This window comes from Lytechinus pictus, chromosome 2 (assembly GCF_037042905.1).
Source record: "Lytechinus pictus isolate F3 Inbred chromosome 2, Lp3.0, whole genome shotgun sequence".
In the NCBI taxonomy this organism is placed as follows: Eukaryota; Metazoa; Echinodermata; class Echinoidea; order Temnopleuroida; family Toxopneustidae; genus Lytechinus; species Lytechinus pictus.
Genome location: NC_087246.1, coordinates 48,895,882 through 48,919,770, shown reverse-complemented (window position 1 = coordinate 48,919,770; position 23,889 = coordinate 48,895,882). Strand labels below are relative to the sequence as shown.

Below are 23,889 nucleotides of genomic sequence, written 5' to 3'. Positions count from 1 at the left end.
TACTTCAAAGACCTAGTGATTTACATGTATGTTAGCCAGGTATTAGTTTCACCATAGAAATTGCATTGTTTTACCCAATACAGTGGATCGTGTACCTCCACAAGTAACATGTCCGCCTGATGAAGTATATAACGTTGAAGTGCCATTGAGTGGTAGAACAGTTAATTTTGGCACCGCAACAGCAACTGACCTTTCTACTGTATCTCTGGTCAGCGTTACACCTCAGACTGGAAGTTTCTTCTCCACGGGATCAACTACAGTGACATACACTTACAGAGATGCCAGCAACAATCAGGCTTCCTGCACTTTCTCTGTCATTATTAATTCAGGTAGGAGAACTGATACTTCAATTCTTTATGTTTTGTTGTATCATGATGTTTTTTCAAATAGGAATTTGTACATGTATGCGTGAAGGTAGTTACATTGTACCAAGGATGAAAATTTGTCAAGAACCTACATTAATGAAAAAATAGTGAGCCTGACCACTAAGAAGGAAAAGTATTATTCATTCTTGTATTAATGAAGGAGGTATGGGTGACCTAACTTCTCCAGGAGCATGTTTCACAAAGATTCAAGTTTGACTTAAACTCCTGCTTAGTGTTGTCGCGCACATGTTATGTAATGTGCAATATCATTGATTAATATGCAGTAGCGCAAGTCTTCTGAGCATTATTTTGACCAATGCGGTGATGCCTTATAATATATGGTACGCAAGTAGACATTTATGTGCCAATCTGTGTGGAACACCCTCCTGATGTGTAAGTACTTTCCCAAATCTTGGTAGCAATTTGAAAGACGAGCGAGGGTTACCTTTATGGTAGCCTTTAATTTTCATGAAACAGGGAAAGGGTAGTTGGATTGAATACATGGTTCCCTATGGAAGGACCTGGGGTCTGTTTCATAAAGGACTTACTACTGTTGTAACTTTTCCATTATGGCAACTACCATGGTAACAGGGCTCAGCAGCCAATCAGAACCAAGGTTACCAGGGTAGTTGCCATAATGGCAAAGTTACAACAGTTGTAACTCTTTATGAAACAGGCCCCTGTAGTCCAGGATAGAAGAGGCATAACCTTGTTTTTTTATATATACAATATTTTTTGATGGTTTCTTGTCAATTCGAGGGTGCTGATTACGAATCTGGATGATGCCACTCGTGTAACCTTGAGCATTTTCCACAAATTGGCAAAATCCAATATGGCCGCCAAAATATGCAAATTACCCATGAAAATCATAAAATTGTCCGCACATTGGCTATGAAATGCATGAAATTGTGTGGCAGGAGTGAAATACTCTCTGAAAAAATAATTTTTGACAAAATATTTATTTTCCTGATATTCAAAATGGCCGCCAAAGGCCCTTGTATACTCTATTATGTACAATATGAATAGGGAAAACTAATTTTCACATAAATGAGCACTAAAGTGCAAAAAATCGCAATGTATGAACGAAGTAATATATGCAAATCATCATTACTAACGAGATATATCATTTATTATGTCATATATGGGAACATTTCTGTATTTTGATATCTAAAATAGCCGCCACTGGCCCAAACAGTATTGCAAATATGGCAATGGGGGCCAAAAAATTCACAAGAGTGATCACTAAAATTCATATTATTAAGATTAAACGAGTGGAATACTGACTAAAACATAATTGTTAACGAAACATATTATTAATATGCCATGTATGTGATGAATGTTTTATTTTGATATTCAAAATGGCTGCCAAAGGCCCTAAACGTATTATGCACAATGAGAAAGAGGAGCAAAGAAATCACAAGAGAGAGCACTAAAATGCATATATATGTGATAAATTAATGGGATACTGTCTAAAACATATTTTCTAACGAAATATATCATTCAGGTTTCAAGTTTGTGTTAAATACTGTATTTTGACTTTCAAAATGGCCACCATAGACATTAACAGTATCATGTACAATGCAAAGTGGGAAACCAATATTCATAGAAGTGAGCACCATAAATGCATGTAATAGTGATCTATGAGTAAAATATTGTCTGAAAGCATAATTTCTATTAAGATATATCATTTATTTTGTCAGTTAGGTGATAAATACTGTTATTGGAAAGTCAAAATGGCCGCTACAGGCCCTTATGGTATTATGCACAATGTGAATAGAAACAAATTATTTCAACAGAATTTGGCTTTGCTTGGCCAAATGGTGATGTATGAGTGAAATATTGTCTGAAAACATGATTTATAACAAAAGATATCATATCCTATGTAATTTAGGTGATAAATACTGTATTTCAACATTCAAAATGGCTGCCATATGCCCTTTTTGTGAACATTATTTGTCTCCACTCAAATTGTATATTATACGATAAGGGCCTATGGTGGCCATTTTCAATTTAAAAATGCAGCATTTATCAACTTAATTACACATGATATGATATATCTCGGTAGAAACCATGGTTTTAGACAATATTTCACCCTTTCACAATTCACAATTATATGCAATATTTAAAGTCAAGCAAAGCCAAATACTGTCAAAATTATATGTCCCATGTTACAATGTACAAAATACTTTTAGGACCTATGGCAGCCATTTTGGATTTCAAAGTACAGCATTTATTACCTCCACGACCAATATGTGATGTATTCACTTAGAAATCATGTTTAAGACAATATTTTTACTAGTATATCACAGCTATATGCAATTTATGATTCTCACTCTTGTGAAAATTAGTTTCTCTATTCGCATTGTACATGATAAATATAGGGCCTATGGCGGCCATTTTGAATGTCAAAATACAGCATTTATCACATAAATGGTATATTAATGGCAAAGATGTTTTTAGTATTCCACTCGTTTATCTTAATAATATGCATTTTAGTGCTCAGTCTTGTCATTTTTGGGCCCAGGCCTTTGCCATTGTACATAATACTATTTGGGCCAGTGGTGGCTTTTAGATATCAAAATACAGTGTACACAATACTTTTAGGACCTATGGCAGCCATTTTGGATTTCAAAGTACAACATTTATTACCTCCACGACCAATATGTGATGTATTCACTTAGAAATCATGTTTAAGACAATATTTTTACTCGTATATCACAGTTATATGCATTTTATGATTCTCACTCTTGTGAAAATTAGTTTCTCCATTCGCATTGTACATGGCCTATGGCGGTCATTTTGAATGTCAAAATACAGCATTTATCACATAAATGGTATATTAATGGCAATGATGTTTTTAGTCAGTATTCCACTCGTTTATCTTAATAATATGCATTTTAGTGCTCACTCTTGTCATTTTTGGGCCCAGGCCACTGCCATTGTACATAATACTCTTTGGGCCAGTCGGGCGGCTTTTAGATATCAAAATACAGCAAGGTCCCCATATATGACATAATAAATGATATATCTCGTTAGTAATGATGATTTGCATGTATTACTTCGTTCGTACATCACAATTTTTTTGCGGTTTAGTGCTAATTTTTGTGAAAATTAGTTTTCCCTATTCATATTGTACATAATAGAGTATACAAGGGTCTATGGCGGCCATTTTGAATATCAGGAAAATGAATATTTTGTCAAAAATTATTTTTTCAGAGAGTATTTCACTCCTGCCACACAATTCATGCATTTCATAGCCAATGTGCGGACAATTTTATGATTTTCATGGGTAATTTGCATATTTTGGCGGCCATATTGGATTTTGCCAATTTGCGGAAAATGCTCAAGGTTACACGAGTGGCATCATCCAGATTCGTAATCAGCACCCTCGAATTGACAAGAAACCATCAAAAAATATTGTATATATAAAAAAACAAGGTTTGGTCAAGTTTCTATGGAGCCTATCCTGGACTACTGGTGCTTATTACTCTTTTGGAGGATAGTTTGTCCAGTTTTAAGCATAATTCAGTCCTTGAGCTCTGTATTTTTCTCTTTGCAGTTGATACGACTAATCCCCAGATAGTGTGCCCGGAAGGGTTCACTGAGTCCTCTACTGTGGGTACAGGTGGGACAGTAGTTACCTGGATCCCTGCCACAGCAACAGACAACTCCGGTTCTGTCACTGTCACCTCTGATCGTGTTTCACCAATGTTTTTTAACTTTGGAGAGACGATTATCACATACACCGCAAGAGATCCCTCTGGAAACATTGCTATTTGCTCATTTACTATTGTTCTGATAGAAGGTAATGGATAAGGGGTGTTGTTGTAACGGATTTCATGGTGGTTTATTTATATGAATGGTCAATCCTGCAATTGTTGATTTATTGTTGACCATCATGAAATTCATTTTTATTGTCTCGCCTGCATAGCAGAGCGAGACTATAGGCGCCGCTTTTCTGGCGGCGGCGGCGTCGGCGGCGTCAACATTGAAATCTTAACCAAGGTTAAGTTTTTGAAATGTCATCATAACTTAGAAAGTGTATGGACCTAGTTCATGAAACTTGGACAAAAGGGTAATCAAGTATTACTGAACATCCTGCCTGAGTTTCGGGTCACATGATCAAGGTAAAAGGTCATTTAGGGTCAATGAACTTCGACCGTGTTGGGGGAATCAATATTAATTGTCATAACTTCGAAAGTATATGGACCTAGTTCATAAAACATAGACATAAGGGTAATATTGTTTCTCTGAAGATCCTGCCTGAGTTTCAGCTCACATGATTAAGGTCAAAGGTCACTTACGGTCAACGAACTTTGGCCATATTAGGGTTATTTGAGAAATTGTCATCATAACTTTGAAATTTTATGGATCTAGATCATGAAACATTGACATAAGAGCAATCAAGTATCCTTGAACATCCTCTGGGAGTTTCAGGTCACATGACCAAGGTCATAGGTAATTTAGGGTCAACAAACTTTGGTAATGCTGGGGGTATTTGTGGAATTGTCATCATAACTTTAAAAGTCTATGGATCTAGTTCATGAAACGTGGACATAAGAGCTGCAGTGTATCCCTGAATACCCTGTATGCATTTCAGGAACATGGCCAAGATCAAAGGTCATTTAAAGGTCAATGAACTCTGACCGTGTTGGGAGTTTTTGTTGAATTGGCATCATAACTAAGGAAGTTTATGGATCTAGCTCATGAAACATCAACATAAGGATAATCAAGTACATGTATGAATGATTGTTTTGCACATGTCTTACATTAGGTCACATGATCATGGTCAAAGGTCATTTTGGGTCAATGGGCGTAATATTTTATTGTCATATTAGTGTTTTCTTCTGTGAATATAATATTTATTAGCTATTTTCAAAGGAAGCACTGCTGCTATATCGCATTGCGTAATGCAGGCGAGACTGCCAGAGGCGTTCCACTTGTATTAAATTGCAATTATTGTTTTGTTAATCTTCACCATCATCATTTTCGAGATCAGTCTGTATATCCATCCTGTTCTTGTTCTTGTGGTAATTAAAAACATAGCAATTACTAATTATCATGTGAAATCTTCCAATTGGGTCTAATTATGCATATACGGAATGACAATGATTTGATTGGATTTGGTGTCACAAGGTCAAAGGCCACAAAGTTAACCTCAAGATTCCAACTAATTTATCATCCAAAGTTCCTTTATCTAAACAAAATTTCACATTTCACAATTGATTATGGTTAAATTAATTGAGCATTAATGAAAAGAATGAGCAAAGGGTTTTCTAAGGATGATATGGAATATGACCACATGTATCAGCGATTTCCAAATAGTTTTCATTTCTTTATATCACAACTTATGCCTCGCTGTGATCTATGTCACAATATATGATGCCAAGATTCACCGTTTTTTACTTTAAAGAAAAAAATCTATAATTTGTTTCATTGCAACTACTCTATTTTGGCTTTAATATCAATGTGTTTCCTTTTCCTTTTCATTTATTCAAATAAAGTTGATATTGAAATGGGCTTGGTCATTTATAATATCATCCACAGCATAAAGAAAGTAGATATTTCACTATAAAGTTTCATAAAAATGTTTTATATTATTACTGTCAAATCTGAATCCATCCCCTTTACTGATGAGTGCTGATCTGATGAGGTTAGATATTATTTAGAATGCATATCTGATTTCTACTTATACAAGGTATATACAAGATAATGCTAGCTGATATAGCTAATATTATTTTTCACTGATATACATGTATACTATGCTAGCTACATCACAGAATCTGGATTTCAATATTCATTTGTTTGTAGTGGACAATGAGCCGCCGTTGATTCAAAACTGCCCTCCTTCGCCGCTCAACACAGTAATCGACTTGGACCAAGTAGTTGCTCAGGTGTTCTGGCCACTTGTGCTGGCAACTGATAATTCGGGCATCGAACCTGTTGTCAGCCGATCGCATTCCAGTGGGAGTTCATTTCCTGAGGGTGCGACGACAGTCACAATTGAATTTACAGATTCTGCTCTTAACACCGCCCAGTGTATTTTTGTAGTCAATGTCATTCAGTGTAAGTATTGGAATTGGGAAATATATAAATACCTAGATAATACTGATTTATTGGCCTGTCTTTATGAAAGTCATCTGATTGGTCCAGAGTGGGATCATGTATTTAACCATGCCAACATCACAACAAACTTTTGTTGTTACCAAGGGCAATGGGCATAGTTAACAAGAAAAAATGCTCTTAGTCACTTTACAGTAACAGGCATGGTTATATGTTGCTGAGATCCTTAAGTTTCATGTTCGAGTTTTGGAGATCTAGACTTCATATTTTGTTCATTGAATAGATATGAATAATGTGCCAACATGTTCTAAAATTGCATTTCTGCATTTTAATGTTTTCATTCATCTCATTGATAAAAGATCCAACAGAGAAATTTGACTGATCTCTGTTATAATTATTGCACACAAGTAATTTAATGTGCAAGACAGAGAAATGACTTATTGGTCTTATATGAAAGACATGGATGAAGAAGAAAACATTAAAAATGTAGCAATGCAGTTTAAAAACATGTTTACCAAAAAGCGAAGCAGCTACATTTAAATATACTTTACCGGTATCTGAAGTCATTGTACCAAGACTCAAGAGATGGTCATTCTGAACGTTGACCTGGTGATGACTTTATAGCAATCAAAATTTATGTGATAATTGTTTTTTTTAAATACCTTACGACCCTCCAGCCGATCCAGTCCCACCACTGATAACAGGCTGTCCTGCAGACATAGAAAGATCCATCTCGCTTGAGGCAACAGACACCCCAGTGTCTTGGATGCCGCCAAGGGCAACAGATAATGATGGCGAGATCCCAGACTTAATCAGTAACTTTAGCCCTGGAGCTCGATTTTCTCCTGGAGTGTGGAATGTCATCTACACCTTTACAGATACAGCAGGAAACACGCAGCAGTGCCAGTTTTCTATTACTATTTCAAGAGGTTTGTCCAAAATATTTTAATTTCAATTTGGGCTGACCCTTCCTCCAGAATGCAGCCCTATACCAAAAATACTGTACATGTAACCCATGAAAATTACTCCTTTTCTTCCACCACACAAATTCTATTCTTTTGGTTTCAGTCCACAATCAAATTACTTCTATTTCTCTTATCCTAAATGCACTCCCACACAAAAGAAACCATCTGTAAAGTTAGCAACCCTAGAATTAAGCACGTTATCCATGATGGTGTTAGACGATCTGAGAATTACACCATCTGCTAGAAGACCGAGTGAATTCGAACCACAACTTGTTGGTAATTTCACAACACATTACTACTTTCTTTGTTTGACAGTGGATGATGTACCACCGATAGTGACTTGCCCTGCAAGCATTCAGCAGATTGTAATAGAAGGGTCCGCCGGTACGTACGTGACATGGGACCCTCCAGTGGTATCAGATAACTCGGGCACAGTGGAGTTTGTATCGTCCACCGCCAGTTCGGGTGATCTGTTCGCCGTTGGACTCAGTTCAGTCACATACACCTACTCAGATCCTTCGGGCAACCAAGCCAGTTGCAGCTTCACAGTGACCGTTATCACAGGTATCTCCATGTGCATGAACCTGTTGGATATTGCGTACTGGAACCTTGTGATTCCTGTACAAAGAATGGGGGAATTACAAAATTCCGTAGTCAACAGGTTAAAGGGGAAGTTCACCTTGACGATAAGTCGGATTTGATAAAAGCATAATAAAGGAGAAAAATATTGGTAAAGGTTTGATGAAAATCCGTCAAATAATAATGGACTTATGAATTGACTTTGGGATGTCATATACAAACAGTTCCTCAATATGTCTTCTTATGAATTCCACAAATTACCATTTTTCTTTTCATTAAAAAATGGAATAATAGAATATTTAACGTATATGATATAGAACCAATTCAGTTTGATTGTTTTTTATGGTAATACCTAACTGGGGGGATTTAAGTACACCTGACAAAAAATAATGTTTGCATTGACATAGCAACTCACATTGCTCATTTAATAACCCAGAGGAAGTGCTTTTATTCCTCTTTGGAGCCCTCCAGTTATGACCACCAAAGGTTGCTGTGATCTGAAGTCAGATGCATCTGTGTCGGAGAGCTGCTCTCATATATCATCACAAATTAAAAATTTTAAATATCCATAATAAATTTTAGCAGTGTTTAATCGCTCAAATGATTTACAGTCGCAGGTGCTAAAGTCATTGTAGCTTGTCCAGTACTGTGTGCGCCTCATCGGCGACTGACTGGAAAACTCCCCAGGGAGTGGAGGATGTGCACACATTGTGTGCGGAAATGACTAAATTGAATCCGATGACTGGGGTAATAATATATTTGTAAAGCGCTTAGACACTCCGTTTCGATGTATCAAGCGCTATATAAAAGCGGATTATTATTATTATTTGATGAATACATGTATTCATCAAACTTTCACCAGTTTTTTCTCTCTATTTTTCTGCTCTTATTGAAACCAACTTTATTGCCAGGGTGAAGTTCCCCTTTAAATACATTTCTTTCATCCTTTTTTATTCATGAATATTTATTTGGCAATTGTTTAACACTTTGCAGACGAATAAGCCACCTACAGAAATGGGTACCCCCCAAGTGACTTTTGGGTATCCATTCTTCAGATTGTTCTACTCACCCATGAATAATGTAGGCATAATATGAGAAGCATCACAAAGGTTTTGAATCATATTTCTGATCAAGATATGACAAAAAATTGAGTCTTGTGCTTTTTCTTGGACATTATTTGTATCCACTTCTATCAATATTCTTTCACTCATTTTGTATATTCTTTTGTAATTCATCATGAAAGACAAATAATGTTACGGTAACCCTTAAAATAAAAAAAACCATGTTCTCCTAGGTTCGCCGTGCAACCCGAATCCCTGTCAAAATGGTGGCCTATGCGTTCCGACAGATCTTACAAGCTACCAGTGTATCTGCACAGAATGCTTTACAGGGACTAATTGTGAGACAAGTAAGTAACTTAGAGTGAATTAGTATGAAAAGATATGCTAAAAGATGAGTACAATGATTATGATGTTATATGTGTTAATTTTATCAACCTTTTTGCTCCAGGATCAATTCCTATTTAGTTGATGTTAATAGATAGAGCCAATATATTTCTCGTATTGCATTCTCAGCCATTCAAAAAAAAAAAGACTATATTTACTGTTTTTCATAAATTGATTTATTCATCGTTATTACAGATTTCACTTAAATGAAAGAATGCAAAACATCTTTGGATCTTATAATGTAATAATTCCTCATCTAATTTCTGTATGTAATAGTTATGTAATAGTCAATTATTACATGAAATCATTAATGATTGTGTAATTTACTCAAAACATGTCATAGTAGCAAATTTGCATGTAAATATAAGATTAAAAAACTGATTTCAATGAGATTGGTTGCATGTACACACATGACCAGTATTTGTTTTGACTCGTATTCTAATTATGTTTGGTGATGTATGGTCTTTGTATTAACAGTGATAGTTTGTTCTTTTTTTAAGAATACATCTATTTATTAAATAACAAGGATCAACATCAATATCACTATCCTATAAATCAAATAGTATATGGAATATCATTTTTGATAAGTCATTAGTGTAATTACTATACAAACATGGTGTATTAAAAACAGTCCAAGCACCAATCACCAAGGCATTGAATTTTCCATCTAGGTACATTGTGTACATACTTTTTACTTGTGCCAACTTGTACCTTACCCAATCATTTGTTGAGGAACTGTTTACAATAAAGCATTTTTTATTTTTTATTTATCAAAATATCTTTATACAGGATAACAAGCTCAGATTGACTGTTTTCAGCATGGTCCTGTTAACATAAAATAACAAAATATACATAATAGATAAAAGGGTAACTTAGGTTCTGTGCAAGTAATGAATATAGAACTGAATTAAAAAAAATGTATGTTTTGCCTTGTTCAGACCTCAATGCATGTGTCAACAATTTCTGTGAGAACGGAGCAATCTGCATTCCAGATCCGGGATCATGTACCGATTACAGCTGCCAGTGCACCGATTGCTTTACAGGAAGATTCTGCAATTTGCGTAAGTTTCTTCTTCATGTTCTTTCTTCCTTTATTTTCTCAATAATAAAGCATGGACTGTGCTAACCATATTGCATATGACATATTGTGGGGATGTTACGTTCATAACGTAACATCCTGGCAAAAAGTATAAATTATTAACGTTTGACATAAAGTCATAACCAAACATTCTGAGGTGTTTAATTATTGTTTTTGTGGCCCAAACATGGAGTAGTGTGTGCGCAGGGCTTTGTTACTGAAAGGAGAAGGCGCTATATGATATGACCTTTGGATTGGATTTTGTTGTCTTACTAAGTGGACATCATGAGGCAGGGTGTGGTACATCCAAGCAAAGAAATTATTTGTTTATTTTTTTAAATACTACTTTAAAAAATATCCCAGTATCTTACTGAGGATTAACATCAGATATAATAAAATTTATTATGCTGCTAGTCACATGTTCATTAAACATATTTCTTATAAGCATTTGACGATAATAATGACATGATGATTAGTATCATTTGTATGGCACCATTCATGTAAATCTGTTTAAATATATTAAAAAAGCTGACATATTTTTCAACAATCAGTTTGTTTCTGTATTCTTTTGCAAAATGCCCTCTGTAGCACTTGACTCGTGTGAAAACCATTTCAAAATATTGTCTACTCTTCTTAAATGCTGACATATTTTCCAACAATCAGTTTGTTTCTGTCGTCTTTTGCCAAAATGCCCTCCGTAGCACTTGACTCGTGTGAAAACCATTTCAAAATATAGTCTACTCTTCCAAAAAGCTGACATATTTTTCAACAATCATTTTGTTTCTGTTTTCTTTTGCCGAAATGCCCTCCGTAGCGCTTGACTCGTGTGAGAACCATCAGTGTCAGAACGGTGGAGGCTGTACAGTGGATCCCCTGAACTGTGTACTCTACACCTGTACCTGCCCTCTATGCTTTACTGGCCAATTCTGTGAACAAGGTAGGAGTTGTTTTTAACTCTTTTAACATACTACTGTCGCCAGCTAGCACAATTCATCTGGCATGATTGTAGTTGTAATATGCCTGGGGTGTTTCATGAAGCTGTTCATGAATTAAGAGCAACTTTACAAATGACTGATGATCCCTTCTTTGGCGCTTGATAAACATCAATGCAATTACGGTGTATACCATTTGCCACAAGAATGGATCACTAGATGTTTGTAAAGTCCCAAGTAACTTACGAACAGCTTTAAGAATCGTCCAAGAGATCAGAGTTTGTTTTGGTCACATTCACCTTTATGTAAATATTTTTTTCTTTTTTTAGACATAGAGACATCCAGCCTCAGTTACTTCAAAATTATTAACCAGTTACCTACTGAATAATCCGATTTCCATAAATTTTGGAAAGGGACTGCATGGTTGCCTCTCAGGTTTGGTCAGATTTGGTTCCATTTAGATCTTGAATGACCAGACGGTCCCGGTCAGTTGCAAAATTTCCCCTTAAATAACCATTAGGTTCAATATGAAACACAATGAGCAATGAACAAAAGCAGGACAAAAATCTTCCATGAAGGAATTATTTGTGTTTTCTATTATTAAACAGGTTATTTTCGAAGTGTAAGAGGTGCTTTTTAAATATCTTTCATTTGCCTTCTGGGGAAGATCACTTTCAAGCAGTATTTGATAGCATATTCTTTTGATGTATACTTGAATAGTGATGTGTCATGTTTTTCAGTAACTAAAATTTCATCAATATTAATCTTAAAATGAGCATTTTTGCAAATAGCTACATGTACATGTATCAATGAACTGACTTCAATATGTTGCATATATTACTTAAAACAAAAGCAAGATTAGTCTTCTAATTAAGTAAACTGCAAATATATAACTAGAGGAATCAATCAGTAGAAAGGGGGATGGTATGTCTAACATTAATGAATGCATACATCAGGGTTTGACCTTGTCAACATGTTTCCTTTCCCCCATTTTAATACATTCATGTTATTGTTTTCTTTTCTCCCTTTCATTTGTTTGATTAGAGGTCAGTGCTTGTACTTTCAATCTGTGTGCCAATGGAGCAAACTGCATTCCAGTTGGGACAATCTGCACTGAGTATAAATGCTCCTGTCCTGGCTGTTACACCGGTGCTTACTGTAATGAACGTGAGTTTAGACTTGAAGGGCAATATTCCGATAGCCATGGTTTAGTTTAAACCTGGGTTAACTTACACCACACTTTTCTGGAGCCCCATTTGTCTATAGCTCATTCACCAAGTGAAAAAAAATTCTTATTCTGCTGCAAAAGTTGTCAAAAGTTTAAATGAGTCATGAATTTGGAAGAATAGGAAATAAAAAAAAGCGCTTTCATGAATGAATTGATACATTAAAACTGCTACAAATATGGAAGAAATATTTTGAAACCCAGCATTCTTTAGAAGTGTGGTTAGGTTAATTATCAGAATAATACTCATTTACACTCCCAAGATAATTCTTACTCTCATGAAAAAATGAAGAACTGTTTGAGGGATGAACTTCTAGCTTGGCTCATGAATGACTATTGGGGGTAACAATGATCTGATTAGAATTATAGGCATGAAGTTCAAGGTCATATGTCACAGAGGTGTATAGTATATAAAAAATCTTGTTGTAGTGATAAATAAAGAATCATTTAATGGATCAAATTCACACTTAGCCCATGAGTGCATTTGAGTGAAGGCGATCTCGTTGATGTGTCTTGGGGTTACACAATCAAATGTTATGGAAGAACTAGTATATGAAATAGATACATATTCATTAAACTTGGTTCTTAAACTCATATGGAAGTGAAAATATGATAGGCTTTTTGAAAATTTAGTAAGTAAATTGAATATGCAATATATTTCCAGATCTGACAGTGATGTAGGAACAAATTTTGACTGTGTGCATTTGAGAATCCATCTATTTTTAAGTTTGCATTATTGTCTAATTTTCTCTTTTGACTCTGGTTTTAAAAAGAATATGTGTACTATCTAGTGTGCTACGCAATCACAGTGGACATAAATTGTACATTGATGTCAGTGTTAAAAAAATCAGTATGAAATTGTGTGTGTGTGTGTATTTTATATTGTGTTTGGTTCTCATTCCCTACAGTACGGGATCCTTGCTTCAACAACCCATGCATGAACGGTGGCATATGCTCTGCTTTAAATGATGGAAACTGTTTCTCCTACACCTGCGAATGTTTTGGGTGCAACACTGGCTACAATTGTGAAATCAGTAAATAAATTGTTTTGTAGCAAAAATTGGGGGTTTGGGGGTGATATCACCCCCATGGCCCATTACTCCCTCTAAAATTCTTATAGGATGAAATATATGCTGTTAAACAATGTATCCAAGTATTAAACAATGTATCTGAATATCGTTTCTGAAATGATCATATTTCATGAAAGGACTTGTCGGACAATTTATCCGACAAGTTCCATTTTATCCAACAATTTCCATACTGCATTGCTCCTCAGTCCAACTTGTTGGACAAAAATGTTGATGAAACGCTCCCCTGGTCTTGAAAATATGAAATTCATATTTGTCTCCTGATCATAAGTTGAGTATCCTTTTACATATTTTGCATTCTTTGAACCATTGCACACCATGATTAATTGTAAATTGCGAATCTTAATTCAATTCACACTTACTGCCTTAGGTTTGTTTTATTTCATGCAGTACATGCCATTTCCCCCCTGATATGAATATCAACCTTTATAAAAGTGGGTAAAAATGAATGTTCGTTTCCCATTATACTATTTGCCCCAACTGTGATCAATGTTTGTTCATTCCAAATTTCACTTCATACAGCCAAAAAGAACACATAGGAGGGCATATTACCCCCAAAGGTTTGATAGGTTCGATACAAAATGTTATTTGTCATGAACAAAAGCAGGACATATAGCCCACATCCAGCAGCTATTTTATTTTTTCTATTGCTGTATGTAATTTGTTTTCTCCTCGTACAGCGATCCCGTCCCCTTGCTCTGGAAATCCTTGTCAGAATGGAGGAAACTGTCTGAGCATTCAAGGACAGTGTGCTGCTTATCAATGCCAGTGCCCACCAAACTTTGGTGGTCTTCATTGTGAAAATGGTAAATATTTTCAATGCGTTAATGGTAAAGATCACATCTGGCTCTGAGTTTTTTTTAAATCAGATCTGGTGCTGCTATTTTTATTTCGAATAATAGAAACACATCCATCAATCTATCTAGCTACACTGTATTTGTAAATTAACCCCTCCCCCCTCCCACACAGAAAAAAAAGTTTATCTGAATGAATAGAGAAAAATCAAATCAGCATAATGCTGAAAAGTTTGTTGGTAAAATCTAGTTAAAAAGTTTATGGAAAAGTATTTAATTTCGATACTTTGCTAGATTTCAAAATTAGATACATGTATATGCTTGACAAAGGTGATATGCAAATAAGAGAGTCACTGATGTTATGCAATCACCACTTGTTTTGTATATCGTTGTATGGCATACTAAAATTGTCATTTTTAGAAGAGTTGGGTGATGAATAATTTTGACTTGTATTTGAATCATAATGAGTTATGTCAATTGTGACTTAATATGTTTACAAATCAGTGTAACCATCTTTTTACATGTATTTACAGGATGAAAAAAAATCTTATTTCAAATAATGAAATATGGAAAAAATATTGATTGTGTGACATCATTAGCTCTCTCATTTGCATAATGCCTATGATCTATACTCTATTTTGTAAAATTAAGCAAATCTTTGTAGTATGATAACTTTCTTTATATATGATTTTAATAAAATATTAAGTAAACAAGATGAAACTTGTGTGAAACTTTGTGTGAAAAGCTTTGCATTTGTTCAGTAATTGTATTTGCATCCATATGATTTCTTTTGTTCTCTTTTTCTTTCCTGTAATACATATATGTACGCATATGAGAATAAGTCTACTATACTTCCTTTACAAGGGGGATCCACAATTTACAAGCTTTGCTTTTTAGTGGATCCCCCTCATTTCCATTTATGCTCTATATTATGCTGTTTTTTCTGTGTTTTTTTTACGAAGTAAGAATGCCCTTCTGTAAAATTGTACTTGATTTGTATTACTTTATATTACTTTGTATTATGTTTTGAATGGAAATGAAATAAAAAAAAGAATTGAAAAAAGAATTGAATTGAAACTTAGCAGTCCATAGAAATATGGACTGGTATTCTTGTTTTGTGTGAATTTAACCCAGGTTTAACTTATGAGAATACCATCTAATCAGTTTAGAGTTAGAGTTAGTTTTGAATTAGAAGGAAAATATTATGAACAAGAATTTTGATAGTAATTAATGGAATTTTTTTTTCCATAATTCTGCTCCTTTTCTCAAAATTCTTGGAATTTAACCTTATTGGGTTTTTAGATCTTAAAGATTATATTTTATGATGTAAGATAATAATAAGAAGAATATTCAAGGTCATTCTTCAAAATATGAAATCTGATATTAACAGTCACCTTTTCCCCCATGTACATTCACTACGCAAGTTTTGTCCTGCAAAGCCAATCTACAATCAACATATCTTCAATTTTGTTGTTGTATTGTCAATATGATTCCTTTCTTCTCTTACCCCAGTGGTTACAACCAATCCAAATCCCTGCAATAGTTTCCCCTGTCTGAATGGGGCAGAGTGCCTTACTATGGACAGCACGTTCTACACCTGTCTGTGCCGTTCTGGCTTCGCTGGTATTGACTGCCAACAACCCACATTACCTGGTGAGTGTTTATTGATGCTCCTTGTCAGGGATTTCCACAACTAAACTGCTGAAATCCTTGCATCTGGGGAGCATTTCATCAACAGTTTTCATGAAACGCTCGCCCGATTAGCTTGGTATAAATTCTCAGCGAATGTTGCCAACCAATTTCTTGATGGTTTGTACAGATTCTTGCAGTAAGCCACGTTATTGGTGGTTGCTAAATCTTAACACAAACAATGAATAGCATTTGCTCTGATTTCTTTATTTTGAACTGTTTATGTTTACAGGTAGCCAGGCAACTGATCTCTGTTTGACTAACCCCTGCCAGAATGGAGCGACCTGTGTGGCCAGTTACCACAGCAGTAATCGTAACTTTTACCAGCCTCAGTATTACTGTATATGCAACAATGGCTTCACCGGAACAAACTGTCAGCAGCAGACAGGTACATGTATGTTCTTAACTGGGGTGTTGTTTTAGGGGGGGCAGGGGACAGTTGGCCTGAGATTTTTCAATAAGTGTTCATGGATAGCATTTGACTGAGAATGGAACACTAGGTGACATAAGAAATATCATTAATTGATGATTTACTGATATTTTTACTCGCTTCCATTTCTCATAAAGCAGCTTTATATTTGTGAGGTTGCTTCTGCTACATTCTTATTTGGTGACTATTATTGTGTTGGGCATGAGGAGGCAACAGCTCCCAATCAATCCCTCTTGCATCTCTTCACAATGGTTCTGTGCCAACTGACTCTCCTCTTAACTGTAAAATGCATTCCCCTAAACTGATCATCATTGTGATGTCATCAGAACACTGAATTTTATCATGGATTCGCATTTCATAAGGTAAGGTTCATAAGGTTCATAAGGTAGTATTTATTGTCCAGATAAATAAATAAGTGGAAATTTGCATTTTTACATGGTATTGAACATACATAGCATAGCATAGAAAATGAACATATTTACAGAAAATCAAACAATCACATATAGTCAATTATGATATACACGTGCAAATGCTACCCCCTGGGTAGCATTTGAAAAAAATACTGTTATTGACATTAAAATTAAGATTGAAATGGAAATCTGAACTGAAAGTTAGATATCGGAAATTGAATTGAAATTACATTAGAATTGTAATAAATCAGTACTATAAATATTCACAGCATTGTCCACTTGTAATTGTTATTGTTATCAGTATTTACATATTATTTTTATTTTCAATTTTGTTGTTTTAAGGAATTAACATCAACTACCCGACAAGGTAAATTTACATTATTAGGCATATTATTATTCTTACATAATCCCTTCCTCATTCAGCATTCGGATTGAGCTTGGCACGAATGAGTTTAAGAACCTATTTGTTCGACAACGTGCTGACCGTAGTCTATTACCAGATCTCATCCTTTCGTAGTTTACATTCAATGGGTGATCATTATTGTATAGTATTTCTTTTGCCTTTTCAAGTATTCTGTTTCGACATACATCAGTGAGGTTTAGGTCGTGTCCAGTTATTTTTTCTGCTTGTCTGACCATTCTACATAGTATATTCAGATCTTTTTTGCGACAGCTTGTGAACCAAACCACACAATCAAATATGAGGATGCTTTCAATAAGTGATCTATAGAATAAAACCATTATGGTGCGGTCAACATGGAATGACTTCAATTTTCTTATGAAATACATCCTTTGTATTGCCTTCTTGTAAATTGAATTGCATTGATCTCCCCATTTTAATCCATCGTCAATAATGGTACCTAAGTATTTGAACTTATGAACTATTTCGATTTCCTCTTCATTGATTCTAACACGACAATCACTTGGTTCTACTTGTTTATTATTTCTAAAGTCAAATATCATTTCTCTGGTTTTTGTTGCATTGAGATCTAAGAAATTGTCATTACACCAGTCGGTAAACCATTTTACACAGTTTAGATACTCAAGTTCACATTCCTTAATTAGACCAACTATAACTGTGTCATCTGCGTATTTAAGAATAGAGACATTTTGAGAAAGGTAACGACAGTCATTGGTATATAGAACAAATAGGATTGCAGAGAGCACACAGCCTTGGGGTGAACCTGTATTCGTTACTATGGGATCGCTCAAAGCATCTTGGACGCGCACGCGCTGGATTCTATTCCGAAGAAAGTCAGTTAGCCATAAAATTAGGGACGGTTTCACATCCAGACATTTCAGCTTCTCGACAAGTCGATGGGGTTGAATAGTGTTAAATGCGGACGAAAAGTCAACAAACAAAGTGCGAGCGTACGATTTCTTTTCATCTGTGTGCTTGCAGAGAATATGTGTCAAATAAAGAATCGCATCTTGAACGGACTTCTTTGGCTGATAGGCGTATTGATGGGGGTCAACCAGGTGCTTTATGGGTTGGAGAATATACTTCAGTATAATTCGTTCTAGGCACTTCATCGCTATTGAAGTCAATGCTACCGGACGATAGTCGTTATGTTCAGAGGGGCGGGGCTTTTTGGCTACAGGGATAACAATAGAAGACTTCCAGCAAAGGGGTATCACTTGTTTATCTAACGACATTTGGAACAAAACGCAAAACGGCAATGCCAGTTCTCTCGAGCAATTACGTAGTACCTTTCCGGTAATTAGATCGGGCCCGGATGCCTTCCTTGGATTGATTCTATTGAATTGGACTAATACATCTCTTTCTTTAATCTTAACAGTATCATCTCGAGAGTCAGTTAATTCAGCTATCTGTCCGTCTATTATATCACTGAAGTTATGGGTATCAAACCGTCCGTAGAACCTATTAAGTTCATTTGCAATCTTAAAAGGGTCATCAACATTCGCGAGTGAATGATCTCTTTTGGGAACATAGTCGGTCATTGATTGCAAACACTGCCACGCTGCTCGCGGATTATTATTTTGAAAGTGATTTTCGAGCTTTCTTCGGTAGTCTCGTTTCGCTCTGTTTATTTCCTGACGCAGTCTAGCGTGAAACGACTTTACGATTAGTCGATCACCGGCATCGAATGCTTCCTTTCTTGCTTTGATGATTCCTTTAATATCTTTAGTAATCCAGGGTTTACTATTTGGGTACACCTTAATCGTTTTACTTTGTATATGTAAATCCTGACAAAAGACGATGTAGTCATTAACTGCACTTGTAATTTCGTTTATGTCGTCCGAAGCTTCAAAGAACACATTCCAATCAGTTATTTGAAAGCACGTTTTGAGGTTGTCAATTGTTTCATTATTCCACACTTGTACCACTCGTTTCTGTACTTTTTGCGTTTTAAGTTTCTGCCGATATTTTGGTAGCAAGTGTATTACGTTATGATCCGAAAGTCCTATTCCAGGTCGAATTACGGTCTTATAGGAATCTTTAACAGAACAATAACATCTATCCAATATATTCCCTTCTCGTGTCGGCTTGTCAATTACTTGACAATAGTTCGGCAACATAGCTTCCAGTCTACAGTGATTTGTTCCCTCCTTGTGCCTGACCTTAAATTATGAATACCCCACATTGCATCTCCACAAAGTTTAAAGTGCAACATGATTCAATCTAAATAGAGAACAAGATTCGGCTTAGTGAGATTCTGAGTCATGTAAGTTGCATCAACAAATCTAAGTCTACTTGTTGCTGCCGAGAAAAGTCAACTTGTATGCTCTTATCCTGCCTCAAGTAATTACATCTTATTTGGTTTACAGTTCTGTTTGAGGACTTCCTCTTTACTCATGAAAGCATGCTTTCCTCTCTCATCTAACTCTTCCTGCCTTTCATTTCTACCCAAGGTCTTTCAAGTCCACCCCAACAAAAAGTTGGTTTGAATAAAAAGAGAAAATTTAAACAAGCACAACACTGAAAATTTCATCAAAATCAGATGTAAAATAAGAAAGTTATCGCAATTTAAAGTTTTGCTTAATTTCATGAAATAGTTATATTCACATCCTGGTTTGTATGCAAATGAGGAAACTGATGACATCATCCACTCACTATTTCTTTTGTAATTCATTACATGGAATATGAAATATTAAAATTTGCTCGTCATTTTCATGTAAAACAAAGTTAGATTTCTTCCTGAACATGTGTAATTATTATTGTTATAACATTTTGTGGTTGAAACAAGGGTCCTTATTGTCAAATCTGTAAAAATAGAAATATTGTACAATTCAAACAATAAAAAATGAAAGAAATAGTGAGTGAGGGACATCATCAACTCTCTCATTTGAATATCACTGAGTTGTGCAATATATAACTGTTTTGTGAAAAATAAGCAAAACTTTAAAATGTCAAAACATTCTTATTTTACATCCGATTTTGATGAAATCTTCAGTGTTATGCTTCTTTGATTTTTCTCTTTTTATTTAATCGACTTTTATCTGGGGTGGACTTGACCTTCAATTTCTCTTCTATCCACCATCCAAACAGTCCTTTTCAGAACTAAGCACGTGGTGAACTGTAAGCCTCTTCTACGTTATCTGTAGCACCATGCATTAAAATCCATTGTCTTGACCCTCCACACATTTACACAGCATTCTCCCCGAATGAAGACATCTGCAACGTTGTACGACCTGAAAGACCTGACTGTCAGGGTGGCGCACCTTGCTACAACTCCTATCAAAGCTTCACCAGTGATGTTGACTACTACTGTGACTGCCCTATCGGCCTCACTGGGCACAACTGTGAAACAATTGGTAAGAGCATCATGTACTTTTTGTTTCAGCCATCCGCTTTATATATATATATATATATATATCTATATGTCTAGAATTTTACTTAGTGACCAACAAGGAAAATGCAAGAATTAAAAGGTCCATATTCTCAAAAGAGGTTTCAACTAAACCAAGGTATAAAGCCATGGACTACTAGTATGCAGATATCTTGTATTATTGAAAGTGCACTTTATTTAATTAGACTTTTCTTAGTGTACATGATGAAATAAGTGTAATTATGTAGAAGAAATTCGCACAGTGCGTGGCTTTGTACCATGGTACATTTGAAACCTGTTTTGAGAAAACAGGCCAGAGTTCAAATGAAACAATATATTCTGTTATATTTTTTTGGTAAGAATGACATCGACTAGTTTTCACGCTCACGATTAAGCTGATTTTTTTCTAACAAATAGAGTGCTGTGACCAATATAGGGTAGATAATTTTTGGAATCAAAGTTATATCAATACTTTGGCATTATGGTTTGGTAGAGGTTTTCCACACAATTAAGGATACATGTGACCCAAATGGTATCACAACCTTTCCTGGATACTAAGTGATCTCCTAGAATGGAATTTATAAAAAAATGTTAAGATATGAAGGCCTGTCTTCTGAACTTTCGGTACTTAATTGTGTTCTAAATGTGGTGTTTAACTTTGGGAAAACAAATATGGGAGAAACCAATAGCTGTTACTTTTAATAAGAAATGGGTTAATGTTCTATTCATCAGCTCAATCTGTACTCATGGTATTCAAAGTCGTAATAGCAATTGTTGTTTCATCATGACTTTATTCAAGTTTAAAGACTCTGATATAATATATATACATAAAGAGACCAGGTCCACCATTACCGTTCCAAACAAATGGCAGGTCAATACATGGATTACGAAACAAGTAACATGTATAGCAATATAGAAAATTATCGAGTTATCGAGTTTTCTTCCCCATTAAAGCATTGGAAGAGCTTCAGTCTAATATAATAAACTGTTTAAAAAGAATGAAAGTGACACTTTGTACTACCATTTATTTGCCATTACTTTGAAATTACTGTGAACACCAAAGTTTAGAATAGGAGCCAAACATATTCCCAGCACCACTTATCTTTCCATCAGAGACAAATTTTTGATTAAACCAAGATATTTTCAGGTTAATTTGTCAGAATTATGCATGTCCTTGCATGACATAGGTTAATGATGTGGTGAAAATAATTGCATTAGCGACGTTGGAACTATGTTGCCCTTTACTAGTCGAGTTAAACAATAGGGCCAGCAGACAGTGAATTTTCTACAATTGTTTGACTGCCATTTAAATATACATTACCTGTTTTGTTTATTGTTATACTAAGGCAACCTGTCAAAAGTCCCGGGTCAAAAGTCTGGGCCGCATCTAGTGACAGGAATCCATCTATATGAAGGTGCTATTCATTTTTTCATTGCAGCTTTCCTGCATTGCCCATTATTTTGTCTATGATAAACTGTGAGGATTGGAGATGAAAAGCTGCCTGCTGGACTTTTGACAAAGTGCCTGATTAGGAACATACTGGCCCGAATTCACAAAGATGGTTTTTATGACCATCGGTTGAACCCATGGTCAATGCAGATTTCCTGTATAAATTACCCTTATTTACCGCGTATATTAGAAAATATCCATGCTGATGCGCGCTTTTGTCACAGTGCGCCAAATTGATGCCTGTTGCCATGTATATCCATGCTATTTTATTCATGAGTCCACTGTTTTGAAATAATGAGTCCACTCTTCAAACAGTGAATAAAATAGCGTACTTGACCATGGCAACATGCGTCAATTTGGCGCACTGTGACAAAAGCGCGCATTAGCATTGGACATCTTTTACTATATGTGGTAAATAAGCTTAATTTATACAAGAAATCTGCATAAACCATGGGTTCAACCTATGGTTTTAAAAACTACCTTTGTGAATTCGGGCCACTATCTTGTATAAAATCTGCATTCTCATTCCTTTAACTGCTCCACAAATTAGAAAAATTCTTTAATGTCGATTCAAGATACCTCTGTCGCTCTATATTTTCTAACGCAGCTCCAAACCCATGTGATAGCAATCCCTGTCAGAATGGAGGAAACTGTCTGCCCTTCAAGTTGTACTACACCTGCTCATGCCCCCAGGGGTTCCTGGGAGATCGTTGTCAAACCTCTAGTGAGTTGATCTTCTTATGACTTATCTTTTTAATCTATCATGCAAGTAAAAATGTGAACCCAATTAACCTCCAAAGTCGGTGTGTGATTTTCCAGAATTTACTGTACAAAAATATTGCTCTTTAACTTAATAATTCCATAGATAAAAAAAAAAAAAGAGTTGAATCAATGGTTTGAAGCAATTGATTATGAGAAACTTGGTTTCTTCCCAACTGGTATTTTCTGTTGTCAGTATAGTTTTTCCGAAAAAAAATAAATATTTGTTCATGATAAAATTGACATATTAACTGTTGGCTGTCGGTTGTTTTATTTGAAAAGAAAGTCTGGGATGAAACCATCAAATGTGTTATCATGAAACTTCATCTCTTAACTTAAAGTGCACCTTTTCTGTTAATAAATGTATTTAGCTATGCTTAGATGCATTGAGAAAATGAATGTAGACATACATGTAAGAATGGGGTCATTTTATTTAGTCTTTTTGTCCCCACAACCTTTTTCTAATCTGTTCATGTGTTTTCATGGAAATGTGGAAAATATTAAACTTTGAACAGTAATGGACATCCCTCATAAACTTCTTTACTACTTCCCCTCAGCCGATACAACGGTACCCGCCATTTTGAACTGCCCTGCTGATATTGAGGTGCAAGTTGCATTTGGTCAGACCATGGCCTTTGCTACATGGCAAGAACCTACATCACCGGACGGCAACAGGGTCTTCCGTTCCGATTCTCCATCAACGCTCTTCCCACTGGGCACAACCTCTGTGTCCTATGTCTTTGAGGATGTCTCTGAGAATAGGGCTTCTTGCACCTTCTTTGTTATAGTATCAGGTTCGTAGTTTTATCATCTGGCATTGATTTTT

General features: G+C 35.4%; 1 protein-coding gene across 5 annotated transcripts in view; it reads left to right on the top strand.

Annotated features, from left to right (window-relative positions):
- The window catches only part of LOC129278441 (mucin-17-like), a 61,104-nt gene that overhangs the window by 29,744 nt on the left and 7,471 nt on the right, over positions 1 to 23,889 (top strand). For 4 of the 5 annotated variants that reach the window (XM_064095010.1, XM_064095012.1, XM_064095011.1 and 1 more), the window contains 16 exons: positions 84 to 329; positions 3,925 to 4,170; positions 6,177 to 6,431; positions 7,106 to 7,357; positions 7,709 to 7,957; positions 9,267 to 9,380; positions 10,356 to 10,478; positions 11,310 to 11,432; positions 12,472 to 12,594; positions 13,561 to 13,686; positions 14,421 to 14,546; positions 16,047 to 16,187; positions 16,456 to 16,611; positions 20,679 to 20,840; positions 22,912 to 23,028; positions 23,621 to 23,857. In XM_064095010.1, coding sequence (XP_063951080.1) covers positions 84 to 329; positions 3,925 to 4,170; positions 6,177 to 6,431; positions 7,106 to 7,357; positions 7,709 to 7,957; positions 9,267 to 9,380; positions 10,356 to 10,478; positions 11,310 to 11,432; positions 12,472 to 12,594; positions 13,561 to 13,686; positions 14,421 to 14,546; positions 16,047 to 16,187; positions 16,456 to 16,611; positions 20,679 to 20,840; positions 22,912 to 23,028; positions 23,621 to 23,857 — 2,796 coding nt within the window. The remainder of the gene's footprint in view (positions 1 to 83; positions 330 to 3,924; positions 4,171 to 6,176; positions 6,432 to 7,105; positions 7,358 to 7,708; positions 7,958 to 9,266; positions 9,381 to 10,355; positions 10,479 to 11,309; positions 11,433 to 12,471; positions 12,595 to 13,560; positions 13,687 to 14,420; positions 14,547 to 16,046; positions 16,188 to 16,455; positions 16,612 to 20,678; positions 20,841 to 22,911; positions 23,029 to 23,620; positions 23,858 to 23,889) is intronic. The other variant, XM_064095013.1, reaches the window with a different exon arrangement.